Source organism: Myodes glareolus, chromosome 20 (genome assembly GCF_982192425.1).
Source record: "Myodes glareolus chromosome 20, mMyoGla1.1, whole genome shotgun sequence".
NCBI classification, from domain to species: domain Eukaryota; kingdom Metazoa; phylum Chordata; class Mammalia; order Rodentia; family Cricetidae; genus Myodes; species Myodes glareolus.
The window spans coordinates 57,082,538-57,110,274 of NC_142045.1; the positions used below are offsets into that span (position 1 = coordinate 57,082,538).

The 27,737-nt window shown below is 38.7% G+C and overlaps 1 protein-coding gene across 6 annotated transcripts in view; it reads left to right on the top strand.

The window, feature by feature from the left end:
* Positions 1 to 27,737, top strand: part of Nlgn1 (neuroligin 1) — an 863,960-nt gene that overhangs the window by 166,170 nt on the left and 670,053 nt on the right. For 5 of the 6 annotated variants that reach the window (XM_085682306.2, XM_085682304.2, XM_085682308.2 and 2 more), the window contains exon 3: positions 26,339 to 27,150. In XM_085682306.2, the coding sequence (XP_085538432.1) occupies positions 26,658 to 27,150 (493 nt within the window). In that variant the 5' untranslated portion in view covers positions 26,339 to 26,657. Of the gene's footprint in view, positions 1 to 6,523; positions 7,214 to 26,338; positions 27,151 to 27,737 lie in introns of those variants that run through there. The other variant, XM_085682305.2, reaches the window with a different exon arrangement.

Genomic DNA, 27,737 nt, shown 5'->3' on the forward strand with positions numbered 1-27,737 from the left:
TGAAAAAAAAGAAGATTTAATTAAGTGTTACATTTCTCCCAGCCCCCAATTTCAGTCACAGTACCCCCTTATTTAGATAGTGAATTATAATTATACTTATTATCTGGAAATTTCATTACTCAATATAGAAATAAATGATTCTAAATATGTTTCTACTTCCTAGAAGTATAAAATTTTGTATTCTCTGCTGAAGGTCTCACCATCTCTGATTTCAAGTTGTACTACAGAGGTACAGTAATAAAAATTGCATGGTATTGGCATAAAAACAGACACTTTAATCGATGGAATCTACTTGAAGACCCAGATATAAATTTACACACTTATGGATTCTTGTGTTTTAATAAAAAAATAAAGAGACAGAAATACATACTGCAAAAAAGAAAGCATCTTCAACAAATGGTGTATATTTATCACCCTGCATAAAACTTCATCTCAGGAGGATCAAAGACCTCAACATGAAACCAGACACACCAAATCTGATAGAAGAGGAAGTAAGGAGCAGCGCTGAACACACTGGGACAGGAGACAGCTTTCAGGGCAGCATACTGATAGCATAAGTACTAATATCAGCATTAGTAAATGAGACCTCATGAAACTGACAAACTGTAAGGAAATTACACTGTCAATAGGACAAAGAGGCTGCTTACAGAATGAGAAAATATTTTTGTCAATTCCATATTTGATAGAGGTCTAATATCCAAAATGTATGAAGAACTCAAGGAATTAGATCCAAAGAACAACTAGTTCAATTTGGAATACAGATCTAAACAGAGACTTCTCAATAGTGGAATCTCAAATGGCCAAGAAACAAAGAAACATTTAACATTTTCAGCCATCAGAGAAATGCAAATCAAAATGACTGAGATTCAGTCCTAAACCTGTCAAAAAGGCTAAGATCAATAACACAAATGGCCACTCATGATGGCAAGGGCGTGAAGCAAGGGAAACAGGTGGAAGTGGAAACTTTAAAAGTCACTATGGAAATAATGTGGTGGTTTCTCAGAAAATTGGAAATTTATCCACATCAAGACCTAGTTTATCGCTCTTGGGCATATACACAAAGAACTATTGGCTCCATCATAACACAAGGGCACCTGCCCACAAAAGTTCATTGTGGTTTTATTCACAATAGCTAGAAACTGAAAACAACTTAGATAACGTGCAATTGAAGGATGGATAGAGAAAATGTGGTACATTTATACAAATGGAGTATTACTCACTTGTTAAAAAAATGGCATCATGAACTCGGCAAGCAAATGGATATAACTAGTAAAAAAAAAATCATTCTGTGAGGTAACCCAGACCCAGAAAGACAAATGTGGTATGTGCTCACTTGTAAGTAGATATTAGCTATAATGAAAATGATAATCAAGCTACAATCCCCAGACACAGAGAGGCTAGATTAAGAGGAGGGCTCTAGGGGAAACACATGGATCTCCCTGGGAAGGGGAAATAGAGTAGATTTTGCTCGTAAACTGGGGGTAGTTGGGAACAGAAGTCAGAGGGATGAGGTGGAGGAGAAAGGGATGGAGGCAGAGAGTGCAGCGAGAGACACTTGGAATTGGGGGACACTTGCGGGGGGGGTTGAGTAGAAACCTAGTGCAGTGGAAATTTCCTGGAATCTGTGAGGGTGACCCTAGTGAAGACTCCTAGTAATGGCGGATAAGGAGTTTGAACTGGCCATCTTTGGTAGTCAGGCAAGGCTTCTAGTGGTGGGACTAGGTGACATCTGATCGAGTTATTGGCCAAAGAGGTCCTATGAAGATCCCGAGACGACACAAGCTAGTGCCAGGAGATTGAAAACTGACAGCAGGCCCCATTACCAGGGACAACATCAACATAGGTCATTGAACTTAGAGAGATTGGGCTGGTGCCTGCAAGGAGCTATTACCTCTACATTCTAGACTTTTTGGCATGAGAAGGTACCATGCAGGCTATAGAAAGACACCATCCCAGCCAAAAAACCCTCTACCTACAATCTGTCCTGCTTGCAAGATGTGCTAGGGCAGTGGTGGCTCAGAACCTGTGGAAGTAGTAACCAAAGTTTGGTTTAAATTATGGCCCACACCACAAGAATGACCCTGTTGATGGAAGTTTCTGTCCTGCTAGCAGCTCTCAAATAAACACACTGAGGTTTATATTAATTATAAATTCTTGGCAATAGCTCAGGTTTGTTACCAGCTAACTCTTACATTTAAATTATTTATCTACTCTCTGCCATGTAACTTGGTCCCTTCTTGAAGTAAGTCACGTTCATCTTGCTTCTCCCTACATTTGCTAGCAATGCCTCTGACTCTGCTCTTTGCCTTCCCAGAATTCTCAGTTTGATTTTCCCACTTAACCTTATTCTGTTCAACTGTTGTTCAGACAGCTATTTTATTAAACCGACCACAGCAAGAAATATTCAATGTACAAAGAGATTATTTCACGGTTTGAAATTTATACATGCTCCACACTGCCTGTATGGCCAAAAATCAGAGAACGGACAGCCCAGAGATCTATGGTAGAACCAGAAACCAGAGAATGGATAACCCAGAGATCTATGGTAGAACCAGAAGCCAGAGAATGGACAGCCCAGAGATCTGGGGTCGAATCAGAAATCAGAGAATGGACAGCCCAGAGATCTATGGTAGAACTAAATACTACCTGCAAAAACAAACAAGAAAACAAATGATTAATGAAATGATTCCTAATGATATTCTGCTGTACTCATAGATTGGTGCCTAACTGGTCATCACCACAGAGGCTTCCTCCGTCAGCATGTGAGAACTGAACCGGTGAGGCCCAGGCATACATTATCTAGAGAAAATCTAAATTGGAGAACTCCATTTGTTCTCTTCCTCCATCTTGGAGGTCAGGGAATCCCATGACCAGGTGGAGGGAAGATGGTAGGAGTCAGAGGGTTTGGAGGACATCAGGAAAACATGGAACACGAAAGAAACTAAGCAGGGCACACATGGGCTCCCAGAGACTGAAGCAGCAAGGCTGGGGCCTGCATGGGTCAGCACCGACCAGGTCCTCTTCATATGTTATGGCTATTAGCTCGGTGTTATTTGGGGACTCCTGACAGAGGCATTGGGTGTGTCTCTGACATTTTTGATGCTGTTTTGCTTTTTTTGGGGGTTGCCTTGTCCAGCCTCCAAATGAAAGCTTTCACCTTGCCTTATTGTATCTTGATTTTTCTGTTTGTCTATCACCTCTTGGAGGCCTACTCATTTCTAAAGAGGAGTGGTTCTCCGGAATAAGGGAGGTAAGGGGGAAATTAGGAGGAGTGGAGGGAGACAAAACTGTGGTTGCCCTGTATAGTATCAGAGAAGAATCTATTTTCAATAAAAAATCTGAATTCTCACTCTTTTTATATCTACATTGACTTATGTTTTATTTCTGTGTTTTTTCTCTTGCACTCAAAATCATTAAGCTATTTTCCTCTAAAAGTTTTAACTTTTAATTAAATTTTTTATAATGCTATAAGGATTCTTAGAAATTATCTAGTCTAAGTATTTTTATATTAATGAAATATTTCAGGTATAGAATTAATTTACATAGAAGTAGTTCAAGATAAAGAGTGAGAAATGCAGTATCATGAATACCGGTGAAGGTTCTCGGGATGCTGGTGCCAAATCCATTAACCCAATCCTTTCCAGAGAGGTAATCTTGGCCCTAAATTTTGCTTTTTACCTTACTCAGATAATAATAAATCAGGACTACTTATACACGTTCCTTAAATTCATAGATCTCATTATTTTTACATGCTTTCAAGATTCACATATTTTTATTTCTTATGTTTGTAAGTTTTTCTCTCCGCATGTGTATGCTTGTATGTATGTGCACCACGTGCATGACCGGTACCTATGGGGGCCTGAAGAGGGCATTGGATTGTCTGATACCAGATTACAGACGGTTGTGAGCTGCCATGTGAGTTTTGAGGCAGCAAATGGTGTTAACCAGTGAGTGATCTCTCCAGTATGTTTAAACATTTTATGTCTACTTAATAATTAATATCGATTGGACATGTTAGACAATAGCCAATATTTTTGTCTATATGATACTTTTGAGATTTATTCATGATAGTAGGCATCTAAAAGACTTTCATTTTTCTCTGGGATGCTTCTATGATTATAGCATGTTAATATTCTATTGACTCAGGGGATTTGATTTTTCCTTTTAGTTCTTTCCAGCAGTTCTACAATGACTGTTTCTAAAACTGGAAAGATGAATTTGTAGGCTATGAGAACATGTAACAACTTCTTAGCTGCTTTCTGGACCCTCTGAACGTTCACCATTTTATTCTCCATGGTTTCTTCACCTCTTCGTCACTATGCAGTGCTACTAGGTTTGTGATTTTAGTCGTTTCATGACTGTGAAGTGATATCTGTCATCCTGCTGTGAAGTCCTCTCATGACCAGGGATCTCTGCAAGTCCTTTTCAGTGCTTATTGGACAGTGAGACTTCTCTCCAGTCAACCAACTCTTCATCTTCATACTCTATTTTGACTTGTCATATTGTTTAAAATATGTTTTTGAGGAAATATAAAAGTACGCTCTGTTTTTTTTTTTAATTTTTTATTGTTTATCCTACCTCAGATAGAAACTCAGGTTAATGATTTTTTTTCTACATGTATGACGCAGCATCTGAATAGCTCATATATCTGCATCGCTTCCCAGTGCCTCCTGGGATTTATCTAGTTCCCATAAATGCATGCAAAGATTTCTAGGATTTCTTTCCTATTCCTCTGACCTAGATTCTGCGACTGAACCCTAATGCAGCCATTCTGGTTTAAGACTTAATAGTTCATATTGAAATGCCATGCACATTGCTCCTGGGGTTGTTTTTATTTTTACTTTTTTTAAACAGATTTTTTTTATCTTTACTTTTGCACATATCTTTTAGAATTAACTTTTCAGGTTCCTTGAACAACTGTAGTTATATTGCAATAATAATTATATTTGTATTATGGGTTAATTTACAAGTGTGAATCTTCCATCAAGAAACATGTGCATTTGTTGATTTGTTCTAAAATCTAATAGATAAATTAACCATAGGCAGAAAGCTACTGCTCAAAGTCGCATAGGCAATTACCAGCAAAGCCAGTGGTAGGAGGAAGGTCTCCTGACTCTTTTAGCAGTTCATACATTTAAAGGCTTAATTATTTAGTCAGTTAAGAAAAATTTTCCAGTTTTTACCATCAGCTTGAAAGAAAATCCAGCTTCTGTATTTTACTAGGCCCTTGATAATCAAAGTGTTCTCAGAGGGCTTGTTAAAATTGGAGAGTCTCAGCCCTAAAGACCTAGCATCCTCTTTTTAAAAGGGTTGCTGGCTTATTGGTAGACACTGTCTGTGAGACTGTGTGGAATCCTGCTTAGCAGAAGAGACCTGGATTTCACTGCACTGATCCTTTGCTTTGAAATGGTCAGAACCCCCAGTGCTGATGCCGAAGACACTGAAACGCTAAAGGTTTCAAGTAAGCAACATGGAGCCCCGAGTCATGATGGTTAGGCATTACTGTGCCTAACCATTACCCTTTCACTGGACACTCAGGCGTGGAGCCTGCTTTTCTGAACAGACATCAAAATTCCAAAATGAGGGATCCACAGCTGAGAGTGTTTACTGCTCCTACAAAGACCTGAGTTCAGATTTCAGGAGCCAAGCTGGATGGCTCACAACAGTCTGCTCTAGGAATCCAACAACTCTTGTCTCCTGTGGCCACCTGAACACACATGTGGCATACACATGATCACATGCACACATAGATGGATATATGAATAAAATAATAAAAACACATCTGAAAATATTATAAAATGAGGACTGGCAAGACAGCTTTGTATGTAGTGCTTGAACCAAACCTGAAGACCTGATACGGATTTGCCAAGGGCACACACAGTAAAGAGACCCAACCCTCAAAATTGTACTCTGACTTCCACACACATTCAAGCATGTGTGCTTGCGTGTGCAGGTTTACACATACATTCATAGAGGTAAATAAACAGACAAATATAATTAAAGATTGTTTAAAATGATAAAATATCATCTAAGTAATTCATATCCTTTATCATATGTATACAAAGGAAGAAAAACGTTAAATGGTTTTCTGAAAGCAGTGTATTTCAGGCAGACTAGGACCTTCTGTGTGTGTGTGTGTGCGTGCGCGCACACACATACCACACACTCCACTAACTATTGGTATTTAGAAAATAAATATATTTCTTTAAAATCACAGTGATTCCCCAAATTGGCATTTTAGCTACTAAATGCTATCTGGGAAGAATTTAAATACCAAGGAGTCAGAAACAAAGATCCTCAGTCTTCCGGTGTAACGCAAAGATCACCCAATATGTTTAGGCAGTTTTATTCTACTAGTATTAATCGGGGTTCAATCCCATGGTTACTATAACAGCAAGTTTTTTCCCAGAAGCCAGGGGAGCAAGGGGGGAGGGGGAGTGGAAAAGGTGAAGAGCGGATGGAGGAAAAAAAAGTGAAATCCTGCAATATCGCCTCGAGCCACTAGGGGTACCTTTGTACCATTTTTCTTTCTGCACTGGTTTGGAGTAGAAACCTGTATTAGGGGAAACCAGGGTCTTCGGCATTTTTTTTTTTTTCGAGCAGTGCAACCAGAATTCAAAAAGATTTTTATGAAATAAAGAAAGGAAGGAAAGGAAAGAAAGAAACCACCGCTCCTGATAACCCGGATAAAGCTATGGAATCGTTCTGCTGGACACCAGCACTGGGAATTCATTTTTGAGGTCAATTTCCAATCGAGATAAATCTATTGGATTAGTAGGATTATCTGATCGCAGCGCAAAGAAGTAACGTTGTTTGATCGTTTGTATTTTCTTGCTTGACGGTCGGAATTACACGGATGCGGCTTTGGTTCTCCAGAATTCTAGATCGTGGCAACGTCTGGAAAGAAAAAAAAGCATCAATCCACACGTTTAGGAAGTGTCCGTGGGTGAATAAAGAGGGAGGGGGAAGTGGAACTGGGGTTGCGGCTGCTTAAAGAAAAAATAAATAAATAAATAAGGGAAGCGTCTTGAATTCTGAAACAAGAATTATCCAGTTCCGGCGGTTGAAAAGAAAGCATCTACAAACTGGTAAATACTTTGATCATTTCGACTTGAATTTGAAGGCGAAGTGTTGTTAAAACTGCCTCCTTGAATAATTGAAAGGACCGGGGGGAAGATGAGGGCGCTCCCTCCGTGGACGTGTCTTGCTGAGGGTAAGTTTGTGGCTCTTCCCCTGGGCGAGGGCTGCCGGTCTGGGTACCACTGTACGGGAGGGGTTGCAGACTGGTGCCGGAGAAATGGGGCGAGCAGGCTCTCAGCCCACCTCGCGCACCTCCCAGGCATCGCGACTGCTCCGCCGGCACCAAGCTTCAAAACCTGGGTTTTATGGCCTCAGTCGGGAAGCCAAGCAGCCTCCTGTCCCCCAACTTTGCCTTTGGGCGGGGGTGGGGGAGACCTCTAAGCTGTGAGATTCCCTCTTGGAGTGGTGATTTTTCTCCTAGAGATACTTTAAGGAGAAGAGGCATCCAGTGTTTTAGAAAATCCTGCTAGGGTGGGGGAGAGCTCTGGTCCACGTAGCGTTGCCTGGGCCCAGGTTCCCAGGCTGTCTAAGCTTCTTGAGGAATCTGGCTGGGGATGCAGTCAGCAGGAGTGTGGTCTTATTCATAAGCTCCGTTGTTCCCTCCCTCTGTTTTTTCCTGCCCTTCCCCACCTCCCTCTTCTCTCAGACACTAAAGGGTTACAATCACTGTATCTGATCTAGGAGAAAGAAGTGGGATTCTGCCATACAGTCTATCTCGTGACTTCCTTGTAGGACTTTGCATAATACAGTCAGATTTAACTTTCTTGAGTTAAATAAGCGAGCCTCTTTGCAGTGTTTCAGTCCGGGGCCCAGCTTGGCGAGTGCACCAGGCAGGCAGCTGCATTTGTGATCCCAGCCTGCCTTGCCCTGCTCCCTACTCCTGGCTTTTCTTTCCCAGTGAGCTGTGAGCACTTGTGTTTCCCGAGATTTTTTTTTTTTTAATGCAGCTGAATTTAGGTTAAATTTTTTTTCAGTTAAAGAAATTTTGTAGTTTTCAAGAAAAAACCTCTGTGCTTTCAGAAGGAAATCACTTTTGCCAGAGGTAATTAAAATTTATCTTTCAATGTGTGACTATTAATTGACTTAGGATAGTAAAAGTTGCTTGGGAATCCGGAAAAGGACATTCTCACCCAAGTTTGAGATCTGCATAGCTCCAGTACAATTATATTTACATAATAATAAATAATATCTAAGTATTTATGAATCTATAGAAGTGTCTCTAGATTATTAGACAGATGAAACCCCTTACAGCCCCTCAAACTGCAGTGTCTTTCAGTTGGCCGTTTTCTATTTAAGGACAATGCATTTGCTTTTAAACTATCAAGTACTCAAATGCCGAAATAAAATGAAGACAGGTAATTGGCATGATATAAAATGCTGCATCTGATGTATTTTAATCTCCCAAAGAAAGCCTTAGATAATTATAACTTGTGAAATGTGTTCAGACACTGTTATAGTTTTAACGTTAAAGATTCTCCTTTAAGTCTGGACTCAGCAGAGACCAAACTTCAGGGTCACTTGAGCTCATCTCCTTGTACTTGACAAACTTCAAGTACTTCCTGCATTGTGGCTATGAAAGGAGTATTACCAACTTTCCCCCTGGATCTGTCTCTGTTTTTAAACAGAATTCTGAACTAGCATTTGAAATTTGTATTTTTAAGATTCAGTTACCAATGGGACACTTTTATGTCCCAGGAATTTTAAAGCGGAATCTGGGCTGTTTCTTGCTTCTGTGGGCTGTGATTAAACTTTCTAAACTACTAGATGCACAGGGAGGACTTCTGCAGGCACATTCGTTTTCTGCAGGTAACTCAGAAGCTGGCTCTGCCTTTTCTCCATGCTTCTCTGTCACGTGGTTTGTGCGTCTTGGAGAGAGAAGAATGGATGTTCTGTGTGTTAGTACATTCTAGCCACTGCTCCTAGCCACACAGTCCAGAAATATATAACATCCAATTACACCAATAGAAAGAATATTAATTTATTTTAAGTAAACAAAGGCACATTGAATGATAGATAAGTTAATACTTCTCTTTTCAAACTAACTGAGAAAGACTACAATTATTGACATAAAAGCAATTAAAAATTTGAAATATAAAATGGGGGTCCTTTTAAAAATTTCCTTATGTATTCTGAAAGCTATGATTTTGCAGTGATTTGTGTCTCAGACTGCTGTTGGGGGTGAGTGAGCTAACACACTTAGAGTGGCTGGAAAGGATGTTTCTGTCAAGAGTAGCTGATATTTTCTAAGGCTTCATTATGCTCTCCTTGGGCAGTGAAGAAGAAAAGACAATAACTTTGACCTTCTCTTTGTATCATCCGCTTGGAGGTTGGTAGTGTTTCTACAGTAGATCCATGTAACCTTGTAGGTAGTACATCCCTGTTGGACAACCAATAGTAAAGGAAGTTGTCTATAGAGAACCACTACCACATTTCAAAACTCACAACCACAACGAGTTCCTGCACACAAGTTCAGTGTAGTTTGACAAGTGGGCTGCTTACAGAGCTGGTGTGTCCCTGCAAGGTTTGTCAGTTAACTACATGCTGCTGCATCTTCTCCAACACACGTGATGACCATTCCAAGGAGCGTAGTGTCCTTGATTTATTTTTTATACTTTATATCAGAATGACACAAGTTTTGTAATTTGTACTAAAATGTTAGAAGTTCACAATTAGTACTAAAAATTCCAAATATGGTTCTTAATGCGAATGGCAAGACATAGCATTGGATTCCTCAAAGTTATTGGTGTGGGTATGGACATAGCATATTCTTCTGAGAATTTGTATCTTTTTCAATGTTGTCTAACTGGCCTAAAATCCAGAAATTACTGACCTATTGGCTGCAGCTTCCATGATTTTGACATGATCAACCATATTTGGTTAAGAGTTCTTGCCCACCCTAGTCCATGCTTCTTAAGTAGAAGCACAATAAGAGAGGGAAATTTTACTTTTTTGCATTATTAAAATTTAGCATACATTATCTTTGATACAAAACTTCTATATCTTTTACCTTACTGGGACCTGCAATAAAAAATGCCATTACATGAATTTGAAATATCAAAATATCTTTAGAATGTGTCAAGCCCAGAGAAATAAAGATGGAATAAATGAGCACCTCAATAAACCTAGAATATGCTTTCATACTTTTCATTGTTTGTTTAAAGGTAATTTGTAACAATTTTGGCGCAGCCAGTACTTAATAGCCATGAGATAGCAACAGCCCCGCCTCTCTCAATGAAAGGTTCTTCAATAGCAACACATTGTTTTAGGTGTTCCTGGTCTGATGAGGACAAAGACATGTTGAGTAAAATCAGTCTATAAAACAATGTGGGATAAATTTACTACCTTCTATAAAAAGAAAAAAGGAAGAAAGAAAAAGAGAGAAAAGGAAGGAAGGAAGGAAGGAAGGAAGGAAGGAAGGAAGGAAGGAAGAAAAGTAAAGAAAAGCCCATGTTCACTTTTAGTAGCTTATCTGTTGGGGGGGGGGGGGAAAGACTGCCAAGTCAAAGCTTAACGGAAGTCAGAGATAACTAGTAAATCACTCCAGGCATTTGAAATTATTAGACATTAAACTTTGGGGGTTTTATGTGAATTCTTTTTATAGCAGTCAATATAATCTCTTCTGTACCTATTTCCATTGCATGTAAGAGAGAAATTCCACTCAATGGAAGGCACTTTACTGCTGCCATTACTGCAGAGTTTATAGGTCAGGGATGTGTCAGCATGTGAGATTCGGCAGTGATGTCTCTTTTGTGTGAAACCTTATGGGCCTTGCAGGCACTCCCTCATCCCAATACTCATGAAACATTCAAGTCTCTGTATTTGTTATTTCATTTTCTTTTTATATATGAAGCACTTCAGTATATGAATGTGCAGCCAAATATGACAGGCATGTGTGAATGGGTCTAATGAGTTTTAATAATACACATATTAGGAATTGCTAAAGGAAGTTTTAATTAAGAAATGCAAGCTAAGCATGAAATCCATTTTGGAACAAAAACAAGTTAACATAGTGCTAGAGATGCAAAATGAATAACCACAGCTGAGACAAGACTACCCAAATAAAGCAGAATTTAGCTTTGAATCCTGAAGTTTTTATGGAACGTATAAAATATATACTGTTCTTAAAAATGGTTTTACTTTTCCATTATTTGTATGACAACATTAGTATTTCAAATATTAGCCAAACATTTTGTACAAAAAAATAATTCATTTTTTGTATGCATTGACTTTATATATATATATATACACATATGTATATATATATATATAAAATATAAAATCATATTAATTCCTCTCTGAAACACCTCCCAAATCAAGCACACTCCAGGGCAGGCCCCATGTTGAGGAGGAGTTGGTCTACGTAAACAGTCTCTGGACTCTGTTTCTCTGTTGTGCTTTTATTGTTTGTTTGTTTTGTTTTTATTTGGTACTAATTCCTTTGCGAAAGGTCGAACAATGACTTTTTCTAGAGTACAGTTCTCTAATAAAGAAAATGCCAGCAACTAGATTTGAATTCATGCCTTCCCTTCCAGGGGTACTGTAGGTGGTGATCACACCATACTGTATTTTTGTCAATTTATCTTTCTATAATTAATTTAACATTGCGTGGTTTAGAAAACAAATAGGTTCATTATTTCTTTATTTCTTTATATTTTATCTATCTAGATTTATTTGGTGGTGATAGCAGATGTATGGGCAAGGGTCAAAAGCTGTAGAGTATATAGACTATTGGACAGCTATTCCTTTAAATACAAGGGTCTTAACATTTGTTCTTGTCTAGAAGTAGAGAAGTCGGCCAGTGTCCTTAATATCTACTCTGGAAAACACTCAACTGCTACAGTGATTTCTCTTTGGTAAAGATTGCTACCATCTATTATATATAACACTAGGAATCCCATTTTGGTTTTTCTATGCACTTAATGTATTTTTATGTTTTCAGGAAAAATATTAAATATATAACTTAAAGGTGAATTACATTTCCTTTTACAAAATCGTGGCTGCTTGTTTCATACTGTCCTACAGAGCATTCACTAGACTTGCAAACTTCACAAAGTCATGTCTGGGATCAGGGAACATCAGCATAATAAAAGTCACGGTGTGATCACCAGTAGTCTAGGTTTCCTATAGGAAAAGGGACCTTCCTTGGAGAACACTGAGCAGTGACACTCTTTCCTGCGCAAGGCCAACATCTTGTCACACTTTCTGCACCTGAAAGAGACACCTGGGTCACTCCATGGCCAACCTAAAAGGAACACAGGCTCACATCAGCAGGCCTTATGTTTTAAGTCAGTGCATCTGTCATTTTTGATTTAAATCTGTATTATGTAGCTGTCCAAAACGTTACACACAAGTGACAATGTTATCCGTCCTTTTCTTATGAGTAAAAACATCACGAGTTTCATGACTTCTTCAATTGTACCAACTGCACTGATGCACATGTTCTGAGGATGCCAAAGTTCTCTACAATTTAGAACTCTAGTCTTTTATAATGGCATCTGGACTGAAACTCCTTTACATAGTCCCGTGACCCAGTAATTTCAGGATCTATAACCTTCACAACAGCAAGGATCTGGGCTTCTCCCCAGCATGCAGAGCTGTCAACTAACTATACAGCCATCTAAAAATAAAAACTTGTAGCTTTTAAAGTAACTTTATGCAAATATAAGATACATTGTGATGCTATTTACTATATTATTTTATAAGCTGCTTATCACACGACCTGAATGGACTACTAAGAGTACTGGATTTATCCCAATATACAATTAACATTATCTTAGCCTTCATAGATTTCCATTGGTAAGCCATTTCACTCATTACCTTATCCCATTTTGCTTTGTATTGATAGTTTATAAAAAATATTAAGTTTCATTTCATAGCAGGCCAGGGAGTTCTTTAATTGGATTGGCCTAGTTAACATTCTTAGTGACAAATTCTAAATACATGTAATTAAGAGGTAGTCTTTTAAAGTATATTAATTCTGTGACACTGACAATTTCATACATGAACCCAATGTATTCCAGTTCCTCCCTCCCCTCCCACATCCTCCTCCCATCGCTGTGACTACTCCCCATTTCTACCAGATCTTTTCCAGTCTGGTGACTTGGTTTTGTTATATGACGCATTTAGTTTAAACAGGGACATCTGTTAGACCATTGGATGGGAAGCATCCCGTAGAGCCTGGTGGGTTCATTGGTGGACACACCATGGGAGACAACTATTTCCCTTTCCAAGAATTGATCAGGATAGCCAATGGTTCAGCAGTGCAGGAGGGATGTGCCGCTGCTTAACAGATCCTGAGTCTTTCCACTTTTATTTTTTAAACATACAGTCAGTTGCTATTTAAAGTTATGAATAATTTAAAGTAATGTTCTATATCTTCCCCCAAAAAGCATTATTTTAAAATCCTAAATCTTAATAAAAAATAAGTAATAAATAAAAATTATTTTAATAATTAATTAAGAATTACTAGTGCAATAGAATCGTTTTCTTCCTTATAACTTATTGAAAGGTACATTGCAATTCTTTACACATATGAGTATATTAAATTGTTATTTATATTTTATTTATTAATGTGCTACATAAATGGCCCATGAAGAGAATTCTGTTTTGAGTCTTGTGATTGTGAGGAATCAAACAGTATTGTAATATTAAGGAAAACATGTCTGTTTATGAGAAAGATAGCTGGCATCATATTTTTGTCATTTTAACCACCATTTGAGCTCTGTGCAAGGTCTGGGGCTGCAGAAAGCCATTGTTGGTGCTTGGTGTCTTGTGTGAAAGAAGTCTGTGGTCTCAGCCCAACTGTATAGACAGTTTCTCCTTAAACAATAGCCACTATAGTGTTTGCCAACTCCCGCAGAAGATGGGGACTGAATGGGTGCAGCCTAACTCCACTCTCTCTGCTAATCACCCTCTGAGGGTCAAGACTGACACAGAGCCACACCAGCAACTTCGCATCCCTTCTCCTCTGCCAAAGTGGGGGCTATTCTGTGGCAACAAGGGATGTTTTAAAGGAATGTTAATTAGATAGGGTACCAGGAAGGGGGGTTTCATTCCTCCCAGAGACTGGCCACTCACTAGAAACAAGAATAAGCTTGAACGGAGAACGGGAAATGCTTGCTGCTTTCCTTGTGCTGGCTTCTCTATAAGGTACTGGCAAGCATAATTAAGTTGCTTCTACAAGCAATGACTTGTGACCTATGGGTGGCCTGTTCAGACAAAAGCATCAATTTAATATCATGGGAAGCAATCAGCTCCACCTGGCTGTCTCCTCTGAGCTCCTGAGTGGTTATTCATTTTCTTCAGGGAGATCGCAGGGTCACCCATTGGTTTGAAAAACATGTCCTGCAGTATTTTACATATACATCAAATCTGTTGCTCCTGACATTCTAAGACCCTTCCGTTTCTTCTATGCTTGCTCCTTCACCTCATTCACCTTCCTGTTCATTTTGAAGTCAGGATCTCTAAATAGTCTCTAGATTTAAAATGAATACTTGAGATGCTACCTCATAGCATGATCAATATAAATAGAAAGCAAAACTTATTTTACATAGTTAATGATAAGTGTCTTTCTCCATACCCCCAAGGAAAGATGAAGAGAAGGTAGGATGTTCTCCAGCATTAGCCAACAGTGCAGAGTTGTTTATTATAGAAGGGTCCAGCTGCACAATAGAGAAAAAGAGACATCGCTTCCTACTCCTGCCCTTCATGTTGTCAGAAAAGGTGCTGTGACTTTTCAGTCGCCGACTTTGTGGACAGCAGTTCAGCATCTCCATTGCAATTTTCGTGCGCTCCTGTTGAATAAGAAGGCATTTTCATTGAACTTTAGCATACTTCTGTTTGCTCTGCTTTATCTCCCTTTACATAAACATCTATAAGCTAAGGCCTTTAGAGAGATCAGGTTTCCCAAATCCACAAACAAAAGTAGGATGGTGTTAAACGATGGAAAACAGTGCAATGAGTAAAGGGGTAATCACTCAAGAAGTATTTTCTCAAGTCCTCCAGGACCATATCTCGTTATTTTAAAACAGGAATGTGAAAGATGTGTCCTCCATTCTCAGAGATCAAAGTTAGTCTTACCATCATGCTGTTTTTATGATTGTAATTAGTCTTATTTTATTCAGCATAAGAATTTTTAAATTTTTTGTTTTGAGATTATAATATAATTACATCATCCACCCCTTCCCTTTCCTCTCTCAAAACCATCCTGTATACCCCTCCTTACTCTTTCAAATTCATGGCTGCTTTTGAACCTGACATATACATGTGTCTCTATGCACATAATATGCACTGAGATAATACTTAGCCCCTGAGACGGCCTACACATTCTTACATGTTCACATCCTTCTCCTTTGAGGTCAGAAGTGCACCATTTTATCTTACCTCTGGTCCTGTTGAGAAGCCTCAGTCTCCGTGGCATTTGCAGGCCCAGTCTGTCTGACACATTGTACCCCTAGACCTTAATCTGCGGCTTGCAAATCATCCTTCAGAATTCAGGACCTTCTTCCCACTCCAGACCACAGCTGTCTCCTGGCCATTGAAGACGAAACAATTGTCTGAGTAATGGGTATACATAACACTTTGCCTTCCCGATTACATTCCAGTTTCCTTGAAAGCGGGCATTCCTGAGTTCCTTTGTTCTGCACTTTTGTTTACTAAATGTGAAGCTGAAGACCGAAACCGAGGAGACCAATTTCTGTGATAGTATGTATGATAGGATTCCAGGAGGATGATAAATACTTTGAAAGTTGAGGACAAGGAGTTCTTTTTAGGGCTGGAAAGATGAAAGAAGAGAGAAATGGCCTGCCAGCCAGGCCTTCAGGGCTGCTAGTCAGTGCTCCTCCAGGCGAACACTGATAGGGAGAGAATTCTCCAGGGAAGACCTTAGTGGACTAGCTGCACCCAAGCCCCTGGGCATTCTTCCCATAGTGAGAGGCTTCTTTCATACCATGGATTCACAGCTTTGCTCCCTGATATAAGCATTGCTGTGTAAACTGTTGTCAGTCAGTCTGTAAAATAACTTTGTTGGTTGTTTCTTGGGATGTCGTCAACTTTTGTTTGTCTTTTCTCAACATCTGACTTTCTCCATTGTTTTCTCATCACTGGAAAGGGCATGGGGAGTAAAGACAGCCCAGGAGGGAGGGAAGAAATAGAGCCACTTCTGCAGAGAAAGGAGAGGGACGTACCTCTACACAAGTTAACGGGGCCTGCCAGCCTGCTCTTCCTCCCCAACCAAGCTCCAAGTGAACCAGAGAGGAAAGTTGGTGCGTCAATCTGTGTTCTTCTGAGGCTCCAGCTCACTGTGTTGTTGTCTTCTTGAAGAGTGTTTCAATAAGAAATATTTTTTATGTTTCTGACTTGTGGTTTCCAATCTCTTACAAAGGGATGTTAATGATCCTTACTTCATGGGGATACAGCAGATTGAGATCCACGTTTAGTCATGAAGAAGGTACTTATTCCTGTATCGGTACCCCCCGACTCAAGATCTCAAGCAGAACAGATTGTCGGAAGACTCACTATGTACTCAAGAGTGACTTTGAACTTTTGAAGCTTCTACTTCTATGTACCAAAGCTGGTATCATTAGAGTGCATGCCCCCATATTCCACATCTGTTTAATACCTACATCTTCACATGGCCACAGCATTGGCCCAGCATGCCTTGAACTTGTATATCATGAGTGAGAGTTTGATATTTACATATCAGAATATGCATTCTTTAAACCATGGTTCTAATGCACTCTTAATTTTCCTCTTTAAATCTTTCTGATACCAGCTTTTTCTACATTCTTGACACAGGTAATCTCAACACCGGAATTATCTTTCTTGCCATCGTTGCTCCTTATAATTCTAGCATTCTTCATTTTCATGGTCCAGACCCCAGTTCATCACCGATTTTCTGTCCCTGACTATAAATGGTTTCTGGATAAGGTTTCAGTACCACACTGTTTGTAGCCGCTCAAGATTATACCTATTAATTAACCCCAGCATGCCAATCTCCAGCTTTTTCTCTTTCCTTCCTGTTGGTGTCTCATGTGCTCCACACTCCTCAAATATTCGGCCACAGTGAGCATATGGCTGCACTGAATAGGTCTCACTAGGGTGCACAGCTGAACACTCTGTATCAAACACATTTAGACATATGTTTGGAGCTGGGCAGTCCTGTGCTTGTATCTCCAGTCTGCCTTTTCTTACATTCGTGGCCTTGGACACAATACCCCCGGAGCCTTTCTGAAAAGCCACTGACTATGACACTGGGACTTGTTTCCTCTGCATGTACTGGATTTTTGGGATCCAGTCTGTCTGGATACTCACCTTCCTGGACTTGGAGGGAGGGGGGAGGAACTTGAACTTCCCACAGGGCAGGAAACCCTGACTGCTCTTAGGGATGGAGAGGGAGGAGGAGAGGGAGTGGGGGGAGTGGGAGGGTGTTGGGAGGTGGGGCGGAAATGGAAACTTTTATAATTTAATAAACTTTGGAAAAAAATAAGACCTATTTTTGTTCATCTCAGATAATACTCAGTATATAACTCTGTTGTGAGGTGTAAATGGCATGGGCACATATGTTTGGAACATGGTTCAGAAGACTGTTGGGTGATCTACATATTTATGGTCCATTTCAGTTTTACAGAGTTCTGCATGAACCCAGCTAATAGTTCAAATTTAATATGAATGAAAACTTGTTTCTCTTTTGTTCCAATCAATCCATTCAAGGTTGTGGTTTTCACATCTTTGTGATGGTTCAATTTATATTTTTGAGAGACAAACTCTCAAATGTGTAAACGTGAATATCACTGGACTGAAGCAACATCTGGAATTGGCAAGATCAGAAAGACAAGCCCAGTTGTTTTTAAAGACTTATGAATCTATTATGGCAGCACTTGTCAACATTTTAAGGCACAAGGGTTCTTAGGGCTTAGTGCATAGTTAATGGAATAGACATAAGACCCTCACAAAGTTGTATAGCTGATGTTTTCATTTTTTCTGATTTACTATTATGCCCGACTAGTTTTTTGTTGCTTTTAATCTTGTTATGTGGCTGGAAAAGATATTATAGCAAAAGGAAAATATTTATTTAATGACTTTGTTCTTTACTTATATGATTATTATTATTAACATTTTATTTATTATTCCTTAAATCTATTTAGACTTACCAGTAGTCCATTTGACAAAGACTACTTTAACTGTAACTTGATAAAAGATGACTAACTTTATTTATCCAATTATATAAGTTCTAGCACATTAACTCACACTGACAATAAGCAGTAAATACAAAGTGACTCTCCTGCCAAGCGCTAGCACTTTTACCTTCCAAAGGAAACTCTGTGCTTGATGCTGTGCCCACCTTTTGGAGATGCTGGGTTTAGATCAAATGCATGCACTAGTCAAGCTTACTTCATTTTCTTCTAGTTTTCGACTTCAAAAGTGCTCGCTTTCCTTCTCATGTATAATTGTCTTGAGGTGGGATGTGGATGCCTTACTGTGGCCAACCCTGCTCCACAAGCTGCCAATTTAATTTGCTGTGAATAAAGTTGAAAATATTCCTCCCTTGATAGGAACTATGATGGCTTTCCATCACTTGATAATGACATCTAGATAAAATCCAAACAATTTAGCCTCTTGATGAAGGACGTGTGGGATTCAGCTCCCGCTCACCTTGAAACTGCATCCAGCATGCATTCTTTCAGATCTGGTCAAAGTAGAGTGTGGCCTCCTGGCAGGAGAAATATTTCTCCTTTCTGTCTCATGTTGGTTTTTCTCAATATGTGTTGCGGGGGAGGGGGGAACAAAGAGAGAATATTATCATAAGTTCACTAAGTATAAAGTTTAAAGTTTTTTGGAAGATCCCATAAGAACAGCTCCAAAAAGAAGTGAGGGAATCCCAATACATTCTTCCTTCTATCAATTCATAGGTGGAGATTTGGGATGAGAATGATCCCACAGAATTGTAGGATGACATTCCTGAGAATCTGGGATGATCCCAAGGAGAATGATCCCCATAGCATCCATGAAAAATTATTATTGGTTTCACTGGAATATGTTCCCTAACATGCATCCTATCATATTTATTGTGAGGCTTTCTTCTTGGTTCCCTAGTTCTAGTCAATGGATTATAATAGAGTCCATTGGCTACAGGTAGGCTTGTCTCGTCTTTTCATGCCAAACGTCTTTTAGACCATGACATTAGTAATGTTTTTAAATATTTGCTATGAGGAGTGATTACCTGCTAGCTACTTTAAGTATTTGTTTGCTAAAAGGACTCAGCCATGATCACTGAATACCTTCATTATAGGGAAAGAACATACAACAAAAAGCCTTATGCAAACATTCATGCTTGGGTTTCAGTATCCTCCCACTGTAGACTCATAGCTGCTGTCTCTGTGTCTTGGCTACCACCACTTGGACGTGTAAAGCCATCTGCTGGCATTGAGTTTCACTCTCAGTGAGCTGGCCACATAGGCACTTTACTGCTGTGTAGCCAAATTTGATCAATGACTGAAACATTTATTATTAAATTAATTAAATTTTACTTAATTTGTCATTTGTTATTATTATTTACTACTGCTAAATATGGTTGACAAATTGTTTTGGTATTACTCATAGATAAAAAAATCAATTCTTTATATTTGGTTAATACAATTGACCCTCATTCTTTTCTTTTCATTTTTTTTTCTGTTTGTTCGGTTGGTCTTTTTTTGTTGTGTTTTGTTTTTGTTTTTGTTTTTGTTTTTTCAAGGCAGGGTTTCTCTGGAACTTGCTCTGTATAATAGGCTGGACTCAAACTCCCAGAGATCCACATGCTTCAGCCTCCCAAGTGCTGGGATTAATGACTGTGCCATCAGAGCCTAGCTACCCTCATTATTTCTGAGCTCCATGTTTGCATACTTGCTTTTCAATAACATTTTTTTTTCAGAAAAACTGAATTCAAAACTCACTGTATCATTCTACAGACACTGGAAAATCAGCAAAACATTTGAATTGGTCTATACTTATGTTTCTAAGGCGTCAAACAAAGTTCAGCTCTGCATTCAGTAGAGAAGCAGAGGAGGTAATGACCACACTGTGCAGAGCAAGGAGCTTGCTTATGAGAGAAAGAGAACAGGAAGGGGTTTGAATGGCTGCTCTGATATCCACTGGACAAGCCTTAGGCATTTAACACTTTGAACCTTGTATTTTTGTTCTTATGCAAATAGAAATAGAATCAACTAGAATGAACCATTTCAAGAGTTCAAGACTATAATCATGAGCAATGTGTTTGTCTGTGTTCCCTAATTGAATTGTAATGTTGACTTTATAGATACATAGGTGTTTTGAAAACTAAAGAATCTCCTGTGTATGACAGTCTTGGCTAAGGGTCTTCATCAAGCCCGCGCAGCTCTAGTGGTAAGCCTCCTGACAATCCAATTCAACTGAGATTATTCATATACAAAACATTTTATATAGATTTCAGGACAGGCATATATGTGCTAAATGTACACATAAAAAAATCCTTGGAAATTCAGTACAGGAAACTCTGGCTGTATAATAAAGCAAATACAAGCAATCATTTATAAAGCAAGGTAGATAATAAACAGGTACTGATATTTAATAAGACAGGAGTCTATGTAATGATAGAGGTCTGTTCATGCTGGGTAACTTTCCCCCATCTGTCATGTATTACTGAGCACACATCAACAATGTTTTTATTTACTTATTGTGTACATGTGGAGGTCACAGGACAACAAATGAAAGTCAGTTAAATGCTCCTACTATGTGTGTTCCTGGATTGAGCAGCAAGATCCTCTACCCACTAAGCCATGTCTCTACCCATCTATCACATAACAACCTGCATCAGGACTTTTATTGACTGTGACTCCCTTCGTTGTATGATTACAGGCTACTTTGAAACAATCAGCAGGTATTTCTTAACATTCTCTAATATTTAGCACATTGTCTTGTACATTGTAAGTTCTCAATAAATATTCGTTGAGTGTATGAAATATTGTATGGACATTGTTATTCTCTAATATCTCAAAAAAATTCTAGTTTGTTTTGAACCTGTGTTACCAAGGAATAGTCTAGTGAAGGAACCAGCTTGTTTAACGAAAAATGAATACTATATGCTATATTACCTTTTAGGATCCTTTGTGGAGTACTATTTATTATTTATAGGTTGTCTTATAAAGACCATACATGATTCAACTTAGGTGAAGAAATAATAGAAGATTTTATGAATAAAGATTGCCTATCACCGAATTACAGAAGCTAGAAGCTTAGTCTCTCTTAGGCTTACAGACTAACCTATTTGTAATATGGGACTTGTCTGAGACTTGTGTTTTGTTTTTAAATTTTCATTATGTACATTCATTGTGTTTGATAATTTGCTACATCAGAGCATTCTCATACATTCTCATACATCAGGCATACATCATTCTCATACATCAGGTATATTGATCATATTTTCCTGCATATTTTATTCTATTTACTTAAAACTGTGCAGAATATGAGGAGAATATAGAGAATTCACAATGAAGATGTTTTCCATGTGTGTAATAGCCAACACTATTAGATACTGAGAATAGTCAAATTTGCTGCAATTAATCGTTGTCCTTTTAAAGCCTTATCACAAGTTATCCATCTTAGGTTTCAGTTAATTAATTGCTGGAATTAATTCTGTTCCTTCTCATTATTATTCAGTGTTGACAACTTACCTGTTACAACACATTTAAACATTTGCTAATAATAAATAACATTGTTTTGCATTTTTAACTTTTTTGAATAATCTTTTGGTTTTCTCATTAATTTGAAATTCAATTTTACAGACTCAGTTCTGTCTACACTGGTATTTTAAATCTTTTCTTTTCATGGTTATATAGAATTTCAATTTCCTATTATTTTATGACTTATTTATGTGTCATTTGAGGACATTTGATCTCTCATTCATTTGAATGGTATCTTAGTGTTGGTAAGTGTGCTAGTTTCTTTCTGTCACTGAAATAACACATTGTGATCAAATGCAAGAAACGAAGGAAGAGTATTTAAAGCTTACCGCTGTAGAGCGTGGTCTGTAAGCTCAGGGCAGACCCAGCAGCAAGAAGACCAAAAAAGAAGCCGGGGCAGCACACTCTCAGTAAAAACTAACCAGAGCTTGAACTGGAAGTGGGGTGAGTCTATAAACTCCCAAAGCCCACCTCTGTTTTACGCTTCCTCCAAGAAGGCTGCCTCTCCAGAATACCTCTGAGACTGCATCAACTGGGAACCATGTGTTTGAAATGGGAGCCTGTGGGGAACATTCTCATTCAGTCCACCATAGTAAGAAATCAAGTCATTCCCTACATCTTTATTTCAACCTGACGGTGTCTGTCAGTCACTAAAATAGATTAAAGATAACCTCAGAGGCACCTATTTGTGTTGGTGTTGCATTACAAAAGGAAAATTCAACACTTCCTTTTGAATTAATTTTACCAAAAGCAAGCCCAAGTTTGAATTCTCCATATTTTTCCTAAGTCTTCCATGTGTCTGTAGTTTGTGTTTTCTGACTTGCCCATAGCCTGTTTGTGATATGGATCTCACATGTTTCTACTAGCTGTTTTCTGTCTTGTCTCTAACAAAGGACTTCAATTTGGAATTATTAACAGCCAGAAAACATCACATGGGGAGAAATGAGAGAAATCATAAGGAATTTTAACAGTTTTACAAGGTATTTACACTGCAAAAAGACTAATTGTGAAGCAATAGCTTATGCCATTTCCAACTTTTATGGCAGATTTTTGCTCCATAAGACCTCTTTGGACCTGTTTATTTTTCTCACCAAATGATTGCTAAAACAAACATACATGCGCACACATGTTGCTCTTTGGATTAGTGGCACAGAAGAGTGCATGACTCAAGAATACAGTTGTGCTTTAGTTTGGGTTTTAAAAACTGATTTTGTGAAAATTCCATGGCAAGCAAGGTTGGCTGTTGCACTGTTCTCTTAAAAGTGGCTAAACAAGCAGGTCAAGTACTCAGCAGGGTATCAAGCTAAGTGACCTCAAGGTGCACTATTAACTGGACTGTGAAGCACAAAAAAAGTTCCATTCTCTTTGAATTTAGGAGATACTTTCATAAAATGATGACCATAATTGTGTAAAATTAAGTGTATCACTGTATTTTTAGAAAAGTAAAATTGATTAAAAAATAGAATAACACATAAAATAAAATAAATTTCCAGCAAGAACAAGTTAAATTATTTAAAATTTGTTTCTAAGACAAATATCATATGTACTCACTCATAAGTGGCTTTTAGATATAAAGCAAAGAAAAATCAGGTTACAATTCACAATCCTAGAGAACCTAAACAACAATGAGGACCCTAAAAGAGACATACATGAATTTAATCTCCATAGGAAGTAGAAAAAGATATGATCTGAGAAAATTGGGAGCATGAGGACTCTGGGAGAGGGTAGAAGGGGTGGGGAGAGGAAGGAAAAGGAGCAGAGAAAAATATATAGTTCAATAAAAACAAACAAAAATTGTTTCTATAAAGTTATTAGAGTAGTTTCTAGACTCCATATTTTAAAAGAAATACATTGCAAAAATAAACGCTTTTGTAATTTGAGCTCAAATTTTGTAGGATCATGAGGAAATTTATTTGTGTGTGTGTGTGTGTTTATGTGCGCGAGTACACACATAAGAGAAAGAGGAGGTGTATGTCTATGTGTGCATGCATGTGCACACACTTATGTGTATGCACATTTTAGTGAGGAGGAAACACCTGCATGCACATGCATACAGAGGCTAGAAGTTGATGTTCGGTGTCTTCCTCAGCTGCTCTCCACCTGACGTTTTGAAACAGAATCTCTCACTGAGTCTGGTGATCATCAAGTCAGCTAGTCTAGCCAACCAATGAGCTCTGGGGACTGCTTTGTCTCTGACTCTCCACCCTAGAAGTCACAGTGTGTGCCACTGTGCAAGTGATGATACTCTAGGGTCTCCAATCGTGATTCCTGATGTGTGCACAGCATGCATTTTAGCTGTGCACAGTGAGCATTTTACCCGCTGTGCTGTCTTAGAACCCAAAGTTGAGTTTTTAGACATCATTACAAGATGAAGACAGTGCAATAGAAGTAGTTGGGGGGGGGTGGCCTTTAGATTAGATGACCACGGACTCTGGTTCTGCCATTCATAAGCAGAGACCCTGGCCAGTATATTTAATCTTTTGCAACCTGCATTTCCAATGAGTTGTGCCCATTTTTATAAGATTGTACTAAATAAAATGTAAATGCATTAAGCTTAAGAGTTTGACATCTACTCCAGAAACATTAATAAGTGGAAAAATGTCAAAATACATCTTTAAAATGCATATTTCTTTTAAAGATCTCACTAATACAAACAAGCTGTTTTTTATTTCCTGACTTAAAAGATTGTTATTACAATAGTGATGGTCAGAAAATAATTTTTTGATCAATGCTATAGTTCTCCAAAATTACACACATGCAACATGGAATATTTTGATATCCGCTAGAACAAAACATAGGAAATTTAGAAAATTCACCTTGCCATGCAGAATTCTGACCCAACATTCTATTAAAACAGGCTATCAACAGGAACCAGGAGTCTGTTTTATCTTAACACAATTAAGGAAGCTAAAGACTTGTAAGTGTAAAGGGGAGTGTTATTTTTTAATAACCAAACAAGAATCTTTGAATTTTAATGAGATGCCTATTGTGTGAAGGAGAATGTCTGGAAATCGATGTAATTGTAAACAACGCCGAGTAAAAAGGTTAACTAAGCCTTTTCAGGTCTCCCCATAGGGTATCTACCTTAGGTGGTAAAAATGATATCTTTTATAAGAAAAAGGCAAACAGGACTCAGCCCCACCGGGACCCACCATGATTCAGAGCATGCATGGGCATCATACTTTCTTTAAAGACTGGAGTGTGTAGCTAAATCATCTGTCAATGCAGGAATTCTGGGTTGTGAGGAGGGTCTAAGCTTACATGACAATTAACACAGACTGGAATAATCTTGAAGAAAGACAGCTATCTTCTTACTACCTCCAGCGCTATTATTACCTTCAGCGCTAAAGGTGCAGGAGCTCCCAAAACGAACTCCTACTGACCTGTACAGTTTTACATTCTCCCTTTAAGTCACACTAAGTCAGGACAGTGTCACTGCCAGGCCAGCTCCTCTTTCCGAATCTTCCCATAACACGGCAGATTAGGACCATCTCTGATACAAATCAGCACCTTAGAGGGTGTTCACACACGAAAAGACAAGTTTCCTGAGCTGCAGGCTCTTGGCAGTTGGTGAGAGATGAGCCTGCGGATTGCATGCGCTGAGAATTACAGCTTGTTCAGATGCATTTTCAATCGCACTGAATAAACAGCATGGGATGTTTGATGAGTGTTAATATGCAAGATGCTACAATTAGGTATGATTGTTCTTTTAAATTACTATGCTCATTTTTTTTGTATTCTTCCTTTGATCTCTCACAGACAGTGAGAACAAAATTTGTAATTTAAAACATATTGACTTTGGCTCAGAAATTCATTTGCACATTGCAAATCTATTGTGAACTGAAACATATAGTTAGATGGGAAAATATCTTTAGTCTGAAAAGAAGGCGCCAATTGTTTCCCTCATGCATGCGCTTTGTCCTAGTGTTTGTCACCCTCAATTCTTTACCTTAGGTTTCAAGTAAGCTTCTGTAAGTTATATATCCTGTAAACCATTGAGACGTTCCCAGGAACCAGGTCTCACGAGGGAGTAGGATTTAAATACATTTGATTTGTGTTCACTATAAATATGGGTTTGGGTAGTTCCTTTTACTTATTTTTTAATATGTACAATCATCCTTAGAAGTTGATCTCCCATTACACACTAACTCTTTGGGCAAAAGGTTTTTATCATCATGGGATTCTAATTGTAGGTTTGTTGATCGGTTCTCTACTTACTTGAAATTATTAAAATATTAATGAAGAGGAAATTTTCACTTATAACCTGCAGTGCTGATAAAAAGAAGAAAAAATTTGTATTGTACAATGCTGCCAAAGTGTGTGTTTGACAAAGCCTATTTCTATGTCAGCAAATGCAATGTCCACAGGCAAGTTGCACAATGATCTAATAATCAATCATTTCACATTTAGTCTTACATCAAATCATTATCTTCTCTTCGTGGTGTTCAACTTACCCAGCTCTAGCCATTCATAATGTATTTCTACACCCTGTAAAACATCTAGGTATCACCGTGTCTGTTAACTTGTCTAACTAATGATTTATTTTCACTTTTTCCCTCTAGAATATAGACCCACGGTTAACTGGATCTGATTGATAAGAGGGAAATCTACAGTCAATGGCCACTCTCCCCACACTGCTGCTATGGGAAGCAGACCGGTCAATAGGAGAGGGTCTGATGAGCAGAGATGATTGAAGATGCCGCTTCAACCTGTGTGAAATCAATGGGAGATCCTTGCTGCATGAGGGGTACCTCGCGCTTTCCTCCCCAAGCTAACATTTGAGAAGCTGGAGGTGCATTCTACCATCAGTTCAAGGTTCCCAAGTGGATACAGATATATTTGCCTCACTGTACCAGATAACTAGACAACTAATGTGGGACCATGGCACGTCCCAGAAGCATGTGGCCAAGTTATGTTTGGAGAGCCACGATGGCTTGTGTGGTACACAGGGGATTGGGTGCCCCATTGACTCTCTGTTTGTTGGGATGTTTGCTGCAGACTGTCCACGTGCTCTCTCAAAAATTGGATGATGTAGACCCATTGGTTACCACTAACTTTGGCAAGATAAGAGGAATTAAGAAAGAACTCAATAATGAAATTTTGGGGCCTGTCATTCAGTTTCTCGGGGTTCCATACGCTGCTCCACCAACAGGTGAACATCGTTTTCAGCCTCCAGAACCACCATCTCCCTGGTCTGATATCCGGAATGCTACTCAGTTTGCCCCTGTCTGTCCCCAGAATATCATTGATGGCAGATTGCCAGAAGTCATGCTCCCTGTATGGTTCACTAATAACTTGGATGTGGTGTCCTCATATGTGCAAGACCAGAGCGAAGACTGTCTGTACTTAAACATCTATGTCCCAACTGAAGATGGTGAGTTAACTGCAGGACCACAGGGAGATATGTTTATTTTCTATTCTAAGTTTGAATAATGTTAATTCATGTGTACTGGTAGTATGCATGGCTTTTCCTGTTGGCATGTAGACATATTTTACATGCTTGCATGCTGCTCTTTTTGTTTCTGTGTGTCTGTGTATCTGTTCTTATTTTTTCACTGTGCCTACTCATTTTCTTTCCTCCACAGCACGTATACCTAGGTAGAAATGGGCTCCAAATTTCCATTTCCTACCAAATGACTTCTGAGAAGATGCATCAGCGTTTCCTCATTGCATGTGCAGGCTCAACGAATTGGGGCTCTTTGGCACTCAGTAAAAAGAGGAGCGTACTAAGTTAGATAGTGGTGTTGCATGTTCCGGCGGTCTGTGATGGGGCGCCATGTTATTTTCTAGTCTTCTATTCATTTTTCAGTAAAAAGAATATCCAAGGAATGTGCCAGAAAACCCGGCAAGAAAATATGTAGAAAAGGAGGTATGTATACAAGTGCAAATGAAAACAATGTAAACATTTATAGAGGGAGAATCAGACACTCTCCCAGAAGATGATTAGCTGATGCTGGGGAG